The sequence below is a fragment of the Convolutriloba macropyga genome, chromosome 11 (assembly GCF_964194025.1).
Source record: "Convolutriloba macropyga chromosome 11, txConMacr16.3, whole genome shotgun sequence".
NCBI lineage: Eukaryota > Metazoa > Xenacoelomorpha > Acoela > Convolutidae > Convolutriloba > Convolutriloba macropyga.
Genome location: NC_134478.1, coordinates 16,956,750 through 16,970,111, shown reverse-complemented (window position 1 = coordinate 16,970,111; position 13,362 = coordinate 16,956,750). Strand labels below are relative to the sequence as shown.

General features: G+C 35.1%; 1 protein-coding gene across 2 annotated transcripts in view; it reads right to left on the bottom strand.

The window, feature by feature from the left end:
* Window positions 1-4,876: 4,876 nt before the first annotated feature.
* The window catches only part of LOC142349626 (uncharacterized), a 36,175-nt gene continuing 27,689 nt past the window's right edge, over window positions 4,877-13,362 (bottom strand). The window contains exons 3-5 of one of the 2 annotated variants that reach the window (XM_075401325.1): window positions 6,659-6,810; window positions 6,089-6,255; window positions 4,877-5,362 (exon numbers count right to left, since the gene is read on the bottom strand). In XM_075401325.1, the coding sequence (XP_075257440.1) occupies window positions 5,045-5,362; window positions 6,089-6,255; window positions 6,659-6,810 (637 nt within the window). In that variant the 3' untranslated portion in view covers window positions 4,877-5,044. The remainder of the gene's footprint in view (window positions 5,363-6,088; window positions 6,256-6,658; window positions 6,811-13,362) is intronic. The other variant, XM_075401326.1, reaches the window with a different exon arrangement.

The following is a 13,362-nucleotide window of genomic DNA, read 5'->3' as shown; positions in this document are numbered from 1 at the left end:
AATTGTAACATTATATAACAATTTAATTGAAAAAAGTTTAACAATATTTGAAACTGATCATTTTTTTTGTTTTAATAACATATGGTTTGAAGGGCTGCGACACCGTTCTCTTGCAGAAATTGGTAGAGTTTTATATTATTGCCATTCATTTGTTGTTAACTTTTGATGTCATATGCCAAAAAATGTGTAATTAAAGGTCTCAGTGGCCAATTATAGATAAATAAATGAACCTAATAACTAATATCGGTAAATAGCTAATGGTTGTTTTGACTTTCGAATTAATTTTCTAAAAAAAATAATATTATTCTTCAACCGATCCCTTTTTGTTCTGGTTTGCGTTTTTTTCGTATTATACAATGTTGTATCATTTTCGTAAATTAGCCTCATTATTTAGAGCTCAATTTAATGTTTTTTTGAATCAAACAATAATTTTTCTGTAATTTAAACATTTTAAATGATGTCTTCAGGGCTTAGACAAATTGTTTCAGAAGAATTTTGTTAAGTTTAGATTCTTTTCAGTTTTTGTGGTTCTTTTTGTTGTGTTTTTGTGATTTTACGAAAAAAACGTTATGATGGTCAAAGGAGACGCAAATGAAGATGTTATATTCTCGCAGTTAATATCTTATAAATTTAATGGCTTCAAAACTGTGGTTTCGTATATTGTTTGTGAAACTTATTAGTTCAGCTTGTTTTTAATGTTATTTTATAGTTTTATGGTTTAGTCTCTTTAATAACAGTCGCAATTAACTTTCCCAGTAGTTGCAAGACAAGATGCTTACTCTTTTTGACGAAAATTTTTGTTGGCTATGAGTTTTGAAAATAACTGTTTTTAATAAAAAAAAGAGACTTGCGATTTTTATTTCTGTTTAATTGTAGCTAAGCATCTCTATAAACAATTTACATCATTTTTCTATTGAAATACATTTGCTCTTCATCACGGTTTTATTTTCTTCAAATGGTCTTTCTTTTTTTCTCTTTAGAACAACCAGTTTTCATAAAACCAATTTTCGTGATTTTTGCATATTTGACCCTCTTTGTAGGTTTTTGTTCTCTTTTCACAGTATCACAATAATGGGCGTCATTTGATTAACAGATTTTGTTACTTTCAAAAAATGCAAACTAAGATTTTATTGTTTTTAGTGCTCAGTTTAATATTTAATTGATTGGGGGGACAACGTTTTCGTGCATAATTTTTCGTGCAAAATTTTTAGTTTTTGCCTGTACTTGTCGTTTTTTTGTAATCGAATGACATATCCTGGATAACGAAACGCCTCATTTGTTCTCTATTGAGGACTAGAAGACTCTCTCAAGGATTTCTTTTGATGCGTAATGTTTCTAATGAGTTCGAATTTAATTCTTTTGAAAAAAGCAATGTTTTGATAAACTTTGCCTCTTTTGCTCATTTCTAGTCAACTTGTTGCCAAGTCGCATTCAGGAAAAGTCTCATATTTTGTTCCAAAAAAGTGCCTGTAAATCTTCAGAGTATAAAATTTATCTGATGCCATTTGGATTTGGTTATTACTTGTTTTCAAAAAATGGACAAAGAGTTTTCGTCGTAACTAATATTTGTAACTATTTGATTTTTATTGCCGTCTCTTCTGGTAGTCATATTATGGTAGAGTAGATTGTTTTACTCTTTTAGTAGTTTGTTGAACGTTTTTTTGATATGTTATTTTTTATCTCTTCCTCATTTGGTAGACAATTAAGTGAAAAATGTAGATGAGCGGGGTCGGAGCTTAATGTGCGAACGCACATTACCGAGCCTCCTTGTTTTCTTAAACCGCCATCACCCGATTTGTTATTCAATTAAATCTGTATATAAAACTTTCAAACAGTTGATCTTTGATTGTAAAACAAATGGTGAGGCTAGATCAGGCCCCAAAAATCAAAAACTCAATACTATGATTAAGAAAAAAAATAGTTTAGGATTAGAGTACTTTAATTTAAATATTTATCCTAAGCGGTTTAAATATCATATTTAACCGCTATTTTGAAGTAAGAATTATAATAATTATAAACTTTTGAGTGTTAACCTAATTCACTGCTAATTAACCATCTGAAGTCCTTCAGAAGCCATCTGAAGCGGTTTCTGTGACCACCAGCTTTGGGTTTGCTGCACTCTAGACAACATCACAGGAACAAAATTTTGGCTGATTATTTGCTTCAATCAGCCCGGTAGAAATACTGTAGGGGCAAAAAATGGAATTCATGGCTGCCTGAAAGTACAGTCAGTCCACGGAAAATATAAATAAGCCAAAATGATTATAACTAAAAATTAAATTGTGATTTAATTTAGTTAAGTTTGAGCTAGTTAGTTAGTATAACGACAGCTGAAAAAAATCATGATAACAAAGACGATTAAAAAACACTTTTACTTTTCAGATTGGTACTCTTTTTAATACGTATTCAGTCGCAGTTGATATAAGTTTGCTTTATGTCGACTAATTTCCACACAATAAGTTAGAAAAACACTGAGCAATTCCGAATCCTTTAAAATCGTACACTAAAATTCAGTCTTTGTTCTCAGTATAAAAAAAGATTTGTTTTATTTTTATATCCAAAAGCAAAACGCGTCCCACGCAAGGTCTTGGAATTTTTTCGCAAATTTTTGCAAGATATCCGTCACAAGAAAGAATTTTGCAACATCATGCAAACTAACTATCGGAGTTGGACTAGGGATAAAACTTAAACCGAATGACCAGATTAAGACAATAAATGAATCCATGTTCAGTCTGCGTTAATTTCCTAGTAAATTTCTAAGTGATAGACTATTGTCTTACTGCATCTATGATTTAATATTAAGAATAGGAATATAATAAATCAGTACCACTACAAACTTATTTTTATTTTTTTATTTTTTTAATTTATAGAAAATGTAAATTACTTTTGCAAGCTGCTCACTCTTCTCAACTCAAAAATTGATCTCTTTTGTTTATTTTCGATTCCATGTCAGAGGCTCAATTTTCTACTACAGACATTAGTAAATTCCGACGCAGTAAAGTTTCTATTGAATGGTACCAGATTAAATTGCTGACGCAGATGCTGTTTTAATTTGCGCTTAACTGTTGCTTGCGAGATTTTTAGATATTCTGAGGGTAGGTTTATTGCACTTCAAAAAATTTTCCTACATGGTGGACGGTTGCTTACTTTTAGTTTGATATGTTGTTATGTTCTGCTTTTTCTAACATCCGAATATTTTTTTCTCGGAAAAAGTTATCAGAACTCAAGGAGTGTCCTGGATAATTGTCAATGTTTGAATTAGAATTGTTTATTTGAAAGATTAGCAACTCTGCTAGAATATGTCAGTTTTGGTAGAATAGGTCTTAGAAATTTCTTTTTTCTTCTTTCATGGGCACATTTTGGTTACGCAATTTTAATGTGGTTTTCACTGTTGTATGTACGAATAGATCAGATTTTTGAAAATTATTGGGCCATTTTTAAATGTATGAGTATTTATAACCTGAAAAAAGGTTTTTCAAGAAGTAATTGGTATCGTATCAGATATTTTGATTTAAATGGTTTTGCCATTGATAAAGTACTTTGTTCAGTTGAATTTGAAAGCTTAAATTACAATTATATATAATTCCGTATTATCTGCAACACTCTTTTGCTTCCATATCTTCATTACCTTCATTAAAATCAAAATCTGTTTATTCTTCCAAAAAGAAAACTAATTGTTTTATATCACTTTTCAATGTTAACTTTTTTTATTTCAACACGCATTAGTTTACTAACAAAACGGCGAGAATGACATGTCATTTCATCAGTGCTTTTGCTTCAACGTCCTCAGTCCTCAAAGTTTTTGATGTAGACTGTTCCTTGGGCAACCCCATGTTATTTTTTTCAGTTTGAGTTTACGTTCTCAACTTTCACACATTGCTTGCTATCCTCAATGAAAGACCCACAAATAGCTACGACAATTTCAATTTTTATTTTAGGCAAATGGATATAAGCTTAATTTTTGATAAACAAGTTGGTGAGATACTCTGTTGAGCATTTTTGCTAAATCAGTTAACAAGGGCATCTTGTTTATATTGTAGGCCTCATGAAATTTATAAAGCGGCATCAGATGAATTTATGTCATTGAAACACAAATTCGGCATCGTTTAAATTTTTTTTGAATGCATTTTGAATTTGATTTATTAGGTGCGGTTCATCAAAAAGAGTTTTTCGAAGGCCAGAGTAACAGAGATTTGCCTATAATTTTCGTTTACATCTTTTAACGTCCTTTATTAGTAGACAGGACTGAGAAAAGCAAATTTTAACTTTCTGGAAACTCTTTTTCAAATAAGAAATTGTTAAGTGATACTTATTATTTCCTAACGAAAATTTAACAGCTTTAGAAGCACCATGCATTACAATTTCATGCAACTGGAGCCTTAGTATTATCGGGCTAACCAGTGGCCTCAAAATTTTCTTTAGCGTAATTGCTGTAACTAACTTTGGGAGATATTTTATTAGCAAAAACAATGCATTTTAAAACTATCTAATTTGCCAATTTAATATATTTGATCAAAAAACTTTTGAAAACTTAAGTTTAAGCAAATTGCGATATCTTTTTCATTCCCAAAATTATTGTCACTGTCATGAATTTAATGGATAGCGATATCATCTTTATCTCCGCGCACTGATATTATGTCACCCGGTTCGAGGGGTTTCTGAAAAAGATGTGAAAAAGTTTCGAAAATTTCGTATATCAATTTCACATTTTGATGTGTCAATAATATCATTAACATAGTTTTCAACTGAAAAGCGCTGAAAACGCTGAATTTTGATAAAAATTCTGTTTAAAAACCACCAACTCTTTCAAAATTTCACCTCTCTTTTGCGTTTTCAATTCATTCCTGCATTATCTAACTGTATTGACAGTCTTCCTTTTAGAGAATTCAGCGATTTTCGTACTTAATTAGGCGTTGAAAATGAACTGGCGACAAGACTTTGGCGTGTTTTATGTCCATCACGTAAGTAAAAATTTGCCCATTTGTTGTTTAATTGGAATAGCTTAATTTAGAGGTTTAATTAAGAGTCGACGCATCAGAATATTTTAGTTGCTTCCATTCATTTCAAGGAGAGATAACATTCTCCGAGTTCTCGGAGTTGCCACTCGGCTAGTTCCAGCAGCTGGCTGTTGGTCTGGACACAAGTCCGGTCGTCCTTCGCAAATTATGTAATGCAGAAACCAACCAAAAGTCAACTCAGTTTTGACCATTGAACCGCCTACGATATGCAATCGTTGTTTTGATCCGAGAGGGGGTATGACAAAGGGTTTCGTCATTCGCTTACTGCCCACTAGTTTGAATTCTCCTTTCCCGAACCCCACTTGAGATATAACATTCATACATAATGTTTCGCTCCAGCGGGCCTGAAAAAATTGTTAATTTTCTGCGACCTAACAGATAATTGTTTACCACAGCTGTATTTTTTTGTTTTCAATTTACCAGTCAAGATAGGAAAAAAGCATTGGCAAAATTATTTGCTAAACAATCATTGCATTACAAAACGATCCTAGTCGACAAAGTTTGCGCTGTTCTGATAGAGACAAATTAAATTTGGTTTTCTTTTTATTTGACTGTCCTCTGCTTCAGGAAAATGGGGGGGGGGGGGTTGGTTTCCAGTCATTCTAGTAAAGAAGAATTTAAATGACGAGATATCTGCAGCCAAGGTGCAGTACTAAGTTTTGTAGTTTTTTAAAGGAGCCTTCTGACTCTTATTATTTTCTCAAAGTTTTGTCTGAGGTGGTCGACCTGGGGAGATCGTGCACTTCAACATAATGAGACGTTCTGGTATTTTTAAGTCAACATTTGCTCAAAGTTTCATTAATTGGCAATATATTGTTTAGAAGTGAATTGTTTAGGTTGACTTTTTCAGGTCTGTAAACTGTCGAGGTTCTCACCGAAGTCAATGCAAAATCGTTTTGTAGCCCATTTCGGTCGAGCATGGTTCAGTTTTCTGAAATTGGGCGCACATGTGTATATAGAAAGGGCGTGTATGGACACATGAAAAGAGTTTGTATTGAGTTTAGGTATAGACTCAATCGTATAGTTTGGGTCAATTTCGCCCCTTGACTAAGGGATATGTGCATTAACACCTGATCTCTAATCAGGTCGAGTTTTCTGACCTTGAGAAAGACAAGATTGTGTATCTCAAATCCGGTACGCGCAAAGTTGTAAATTTTGTCATGATACTCAAGTGGGGAGAGACCGAACTTCTGTCCATACTCGATGTACAGATTGGCTTGATAAGAACAGCAACCACCTGACAAAAAATAATTGTTATTCTATAATTATGATACTAATATTTATAATTGTGGTGTAAAAACGCCTTATTGAAGGCGCAAATATTTTCTACTGATAATCTGACAGTTTTTTTGAACATTCTCATTTGGCATTGCAAACAATTTACAAACTTTTTTTCTTATTGGAAAGTAAATTCATTTGTGTAACCAGATTTTATCACAAAGAAGAACAAATGTTGAAAATTTTGCTCATCACAATGCCACGGGCTCATAAAAAACTTTATGATATAAGAGGTGGCACTAGTGATTAAGTTTAACGGATACAATATAATAGTATGATGTTGTCAGTTATAGATTACAATATTTTACCAAAAGTTTGGGAGATCTTGAAGATTTGGAAAAAGTTGTGGTTAATATTTTTACCATTAGCTGCGTCCTTTGGTTTGAATGAGTACCAATTGAGTTTGTGAAACATTGGTAGCACCAGCTGTTCAAACTGCTCCCTGTCATCTTGTTGGGGTTCTCTATCACTCTGCTTGTAATTCAGCCAGTACCCCATCAAGCAGAACCAATCACTAAAAAACATCCAAATCAAATCAAATTTTCCGGTATACTTATCGAAAAAACATTTGCATTTTAGTTGTGTCCTATTATTCAAATAAAGAGCCTAAAATGTCAAACAAATATTAAACAAAGCTTGATCAAAAAACTTCAGCTATAGTGGTTTACAGTTTCAGCTTTTTAGAAAGTGTTCATTTGTTTATAGTGTCCACTTTTTAGTTTCGAAATTAAATTTCACCAACCCACTTTTGCCCACTTTTTGTCCACTTTTTATTTTCTGCCCACTTTTTCTCTAAGATACAAATCTGTGACATAGACAACCATCGCTGGAAGCTTTCTTCGTCTATTAAAAAGCAATTCGCTAATACCTTAAGATTTTTTCTTTCTCATCGCAAAAGTTTTCTGAAAGTTGTCATACGGCAATGGATACCCTTCACATATCCATGTCCGTATTTAGTTCAATTGCATCATTTAGTTCCATTTGAAGGGCAAGTGCTGTTCTTACTTCAAGTTAACTTTACTTTCTCCCATTTTTAGTAAAGTAATGTCTGTTCATACTGTCTATGCAGGAAATTCGATTGTTCATACTATAAACAAATCTTAAAGTTACTTCCTTGTTCGTGATCGAGTTGAACAAACCTTATTTCTTAAATTGTAATCATTTTAAGTTTCGGTCGCCCATTTGCAGCGCTAGAATTCAGTTTAATTTAAATCTTGCAGAACGTTTCTCAATTAATCTCAGTAATTTCGACAAGTGCCAATCGTACCGCGATTGACCATTCTACATATTAACAACTCAGATATAAGAAACTGGCTGGCCACTTGCGGCGCAATTGCCCATTTCGATTTGTAATAGAGCATTCGCAACTCAATTGGATCCACCCATCGCAATTGAGTATAGCATGGCGCAGTAAGCAGCGGACTCTAAGAAGACACCACTTCTCGTAGAGGCATTTTGGGAAAAGCCGACAGCAACACCTCCTCTGACGAGTGACAAATGGACACAACAGGGGAAACTGGCTCTACCAGCTAAAGGGGGAATCCAATTAGACAATCTGTTAAACGATCCTCCATCAACAGTAACTTACCGGCCTGAACCAACTTATGAAGAACCAGTAGAAAACCCTACACAAGCGACGGAAAGAGATCGGAAAGTCCGTAATCAACAATTGAAAGTAAACTGGCAAAATCGTTGTAAAAAGGTTGGGGAGATTGGGATTTTTTGTGGAGATAAGCCGTGGGGAATTTGCGAACAAAAAACGATATTGTTGTTGCATTTGAGTATTGGAACGGAGGGACGACGAATTTTCAGGAGTAAACACCCCCACTTCCAAATAGAGAAACAACCTTTCAAAGAATTGTGGCAGGCAATGAAGGATTCTTTCACGAAAGTGCGTAACATAACTTACGATCGCTTTGTATTCTATTCCTGTAAGCAGCAAAAAGGAGAGTCTGTTGAAAGTTTCTATGGTCGTCTCATAGAACTAGCGGAAAATTGTACCCTAGGTAGTGAAGAAACTACCTTGATTCGCGATGCATTCATATTGAATATGATTGATCATGAGACTCAAAAAGAGCTGTTGAAAGAAACAGTCGAGCCATCCAAAGCATTGGAGATAGCTATACAAATGGAGATGGGAGCGCAGAATCAACAAAAGATAAACCAGAATTTGATGTCAGGCACAAACTCTGTGAATTTAATCAACAGTCACCAAATACGCAATCGCAACACGAATGCTCAACAAACCAAGCGAGATTTCACGCGATACGCAACTGTACCTCAAAATTACCAATACACAAGCACTTGTATGGAGTCATAACCATAAGCAGATTTGCCCCGCGAATGGTAAAAACTGCAATAATTGTGGCATAATTGGCCATTTCGCAAGAAAATGTCGCAAACCGAAAAAGTCACAGGGACAAATACAGAAAGCCCAACAAACGAACGTCAATCAAATTGACCAGTCTCCCGAAAAGAGTGATGATGAAGAATCTGTCAATTACATAACAAGATACCAACAACTGTATGAACAGGTGTATGACTTAAACTACGACAGAGATTCGAATGATTACGTGGCGGTGATTTCGTCTGACTCGGTACATCAACTGGAACCACTAAATGTAGAGGTACAACTGGGATAAAAATTAGAGCGCTCGCAATGATCGACTCTGGAAGTGCAGTTAGCATGATAACGGAAACTTTAGCAGACCAAATCATCCGAACGACAAAATCTGCTAAGTGGGCGGACACGAAAGAAAGAATGAACTTGAAAACTTTTTCAAATGAACCCAAAAAAGTTCTTGGGCATTTGGAAACCACAGTAACTTACAATCAGTGGAAAGATAGAGCAGCAATGTTGAATGTGGTAGAAGATGGGCACAGAAACATAATTGGGAGGAATCTTTTCACAACCCTGGGTATTGCGGTGGTACAATAACAACCAGAAAATGGTAAATGCGTTAATATCATTAATACTTCTACATGTAAAGTTAAAGAGACATTGGCGACGCAATTTCTTCATTTAGTATCAAGAATTGGTTTGTCCAAAACACATGTAGCGAAATCAAAGTTTCATCAAAAGTTTACAGCAAAGCATCAAAAAGTTCGACGTGTTCCGATAAATCTACAACCTAGAGTGTCGGAGGAATTAGAGAGATTACAAACTGAAGGTCATATCGAAAAACTATCTAGTTGCTCTGACGAACATTTCATCTCTCCGAGATCGTTATCACAGTAAAGAAAGATCAATCAATAAAACTCGCATTAGGTTCCAAAGTACTTAATAAAGCCATACATAAAAATAAATATCAAATGCCCAATACTGATATGCTAATTGATACAATATCACAGCACCTTACCAACACACAAAACGACCAACAAGCGGATTTCACATTAGACTTAAATTATGCATATAGCCAATTAAAATTACACCACGACACAGCAAAACACTAAAATTTTAACATCATCTGTGGAGAATCTACTGGTACATATAGATTCAAAACTGGTTTTTATGGTCTTACAGATATGCCGGCAGAATTTCAGAAAGCTATGGACTATACACTTATAGGTCTACAAAACACGTATTTTTTTGGACGATATCATAATCGTCAGTACCGGCACTGAAGCAGACCATTTGGCATATGTTTTCAAATGTTTAAAAAAGCTAGATGACGATAATCTAAGAATTAATCTTCAGAAATGTCATTTCGGAAAAACCGAAATTGAACGGCTAGGCTATAAGTTTACACAAACTGGAATTTCACCCCTAGAAAATAAAATTGCAGCAATTTTAACAATACCACCACCAACAACACTAAAACGCCTTAGATCATTCTTAGGATCAGTACACTATATTGGTAAATTCATACCACATCTTGCACAATTATGTCACCCACTTCGACCTTTTCTCAAAAAATCAGTTAAGTTGATCTGGACAGAAGAATACACAAAACATTTTAATCTGATCAAAGAAAAAATTGCCAATAGCACAGAAAATAGCCACTATAATCCAAAATTTGATGTTCGATTCAAATGTGATGCCTCCCGTTCCAGACTGGGAGCAGCATTGGAGCAAAATACACCAGACGGTTGGAAACCAATGGTATTTGCGTCACGATTTCTCAATTCAACAGAGGAACGCTATAGTGTTAATGAATTGGAGTTATTGGGAATAGTTTGGTCAATTGACTGTTTTAAATACTATTTGTACGGGAAAAATTTTACAGTGGTAACAGATCATAGAGCTCTACTGTCCATACTCAAGGAGCACAGATCAAACAAATCGTATAACAGCCGACTACCACGATGGATAGACAGACTCCTTCCGTACAACTTCACAATAGAACATATGCCAGGTGCAAAAATGGGTCTCGTTGACTATATCTCAAGGAATTCATATGCGAGAGCTAAAAAGATATCTACATATGACGAACACTATGTTGTAGCAACAATCTCAAAAATCCGTGATTCTATGAAACACCTGATTACAAACAAACAAAACGCAACTAAAAAATTTAATAGCATATTAAAGTCAAATTTGCCTTCATACAAGTTAAAACGGCCATTCGCGCCGCCAATACCTACATTACCGAATATCAATTCACATATACGCAATAAAGCATTTGCATCACAATCACTCCCTTTACCACCGAAAACACCATTTGCGACGCAATTAACACTTACTAATTCTAAAATTAATCAGCATTTTAAACATCCATTTGCATCGCAAATGCCACTTAAAGTTACAAAATTACAATTTGCACCAAATAACTATAAAGTTAATAATTCACATTCCATTAACAAATTTGCTGCAAAAGAGGAGCAAATGTCAGACAGTAAAGAATGTGAACACTCTGAACAATTATCCCCAATAAAGCCCATTAATGGTATTAAGTCAAATAATCCACCTAATAACGCTAAATTTAGCGCGAAAGCAAAAATTCCAAAGTATAAATACCACTTGCACAAGAATCACTCGCTTTTTGCCCAAATTCAACCTACAAATAACTCCAGAGTAAATAAACAAAATAAACTCTTCATCTTGAATAATTCAGTCAACTATATTAGTAAAATGTCGAAGGCCAAAGCTACCCGATCCAAATCAACACCAACAAAAGCAAGGGTGACGTTTTTGGATACCACCCCATCTACGCCCGGAACCAAAACTACCTCAAACACTGAAACACCTACTGGTAGCATGATTGAGGAGACAGATGATATATTGTTCACCGAGTCTCTGAACAAAGTCTTCAGCAAGAAGTTCCTGGCCATCTTGACAGGTAAAGATGCAATCCTCAAGGAGGTGAGGGGTTGTGTCATTCGGAATGACCCAGACAGACTGCTTGACGCAGACTGTCCTTATCTCGAATGACACAGACAGTCCTTATCTCTTTTCATATTGGCGGGAATTGAGTGTCAAGCATGGCTGTGTGTGTTTGGATGAACGGATAGCCATCCCAAAGTCGATTAAAGACGCGGTATTGGAGGATATCCATTCTACACATCTCGGGAGTTTTCCCATGCTATCTCTCGCACAGAACATTTGGTGGCCATACATACACAGAGATATAATGGCAAAAGCCAGTGAGTGCAAAGCCTGCACGGAGATTGGTAAGAACCTTAAATCAGTGATTTCGCACCGCAAATGGGCACCTCAACTAAAATGTATTGAACCAAATGACGAAATACAAATAGACTTTGGCGGACCAATTTTGAACGAAAAAGGCATAGAAAAATATTTTATTGAAAGTTTAGATAGATATTCAAATTTCCCCACCGCAGAAATAGTAAATAATGCTTCAGGCCCAAATGTAATCAAATTTTTAAATAAATATATATATCACCACGGAGTACCTAGAGCTATTAGATTAGATCAAGCTAGATGTTTTACAGGAAAAAAGTTTGAAACAATCTGTACAGAAAATAATATTACATCTATTTATTCACCAGCAAATGATCACAGAGCAATTGCGTTAGTAGAACGTATTATTCAAACAATTAAGCGACAATTATCTTGCATGAAATCACAATTAAATAAAAAATTTGACTTAGAAAATTCACTTAAAGCAATAATACAACGACTAAGAATATCAAAACAAAAGAAAAATAAACACCACACCATTTGAGGCACACTTTGGTAGGAAATGTAACACGCCTATATCAAATATCACCACTAAATCTAGTAGTAAAAATCTTAATTATAATGCAATAATTAAATATTATTTAGACGAAGATACGATTCCGGGTCGATCATATCTGTCAGAGGAGCAATGGGCAGACACGGCCCCCTGTTCGGATACAGAAATTGAACGCATTATTTGTGCCGAGAGTTCTAGAGCCGGAGCTGAACAAGAGAAGAGGAACGACGGCGAACAACGCCTAATTAAATCGGAGGGAATTTTCCGATCAATTCCCTGCTCAGAACGCAGTATCCAAGTGAAACTGGCTGGAAAGCTCCATGAGAACCGAAGACAAAAGAAAAACCTTGATGGTTTATACGAAGTACTGGCACCTGGGAGCACAGTTTGCAACGTGAGTCCTACAACAAGTGTAATTAAGTAGCCCAACAGACAGGAGGTGCGAGTCAGAAATTCTGACATTGCAAAATTCGGTACGCGTGCGGAAAGGGACACTGATCTAACACAATATATCAAAAGACAACCGTAAAAGATAAACGAGAAGACTATTGAACAGAAAATTTATAAACATAAGCGGGACTTGATTAGAAAAAATACGGGAGATAAAAAAATTAAGGGAAACCGAAAGCAACCTGACGATGTTAGTGTAGTCTCTTCAGGCAGATCGCGTATTTCCTCCGCGAGTAATGTAGCTAGGTCCCTAAAAATGAGAATCCTGAAGAGAAACCCAAAACATGATGAAGCTTTTATTAATCGGCCAGATTTAACACAAATTATTCAATTAAGTCCAATTGCTCCAATCGCGCCACAATCGACCAACTGTGATGCACCTGGCCCATCTGCGACGCGAATGGCTTCATCAAAACCACCAACACCTATTCTGAGAAAGTCAAGCAAGAGGCAGCTCACAATTAGCGATACCTCTGATT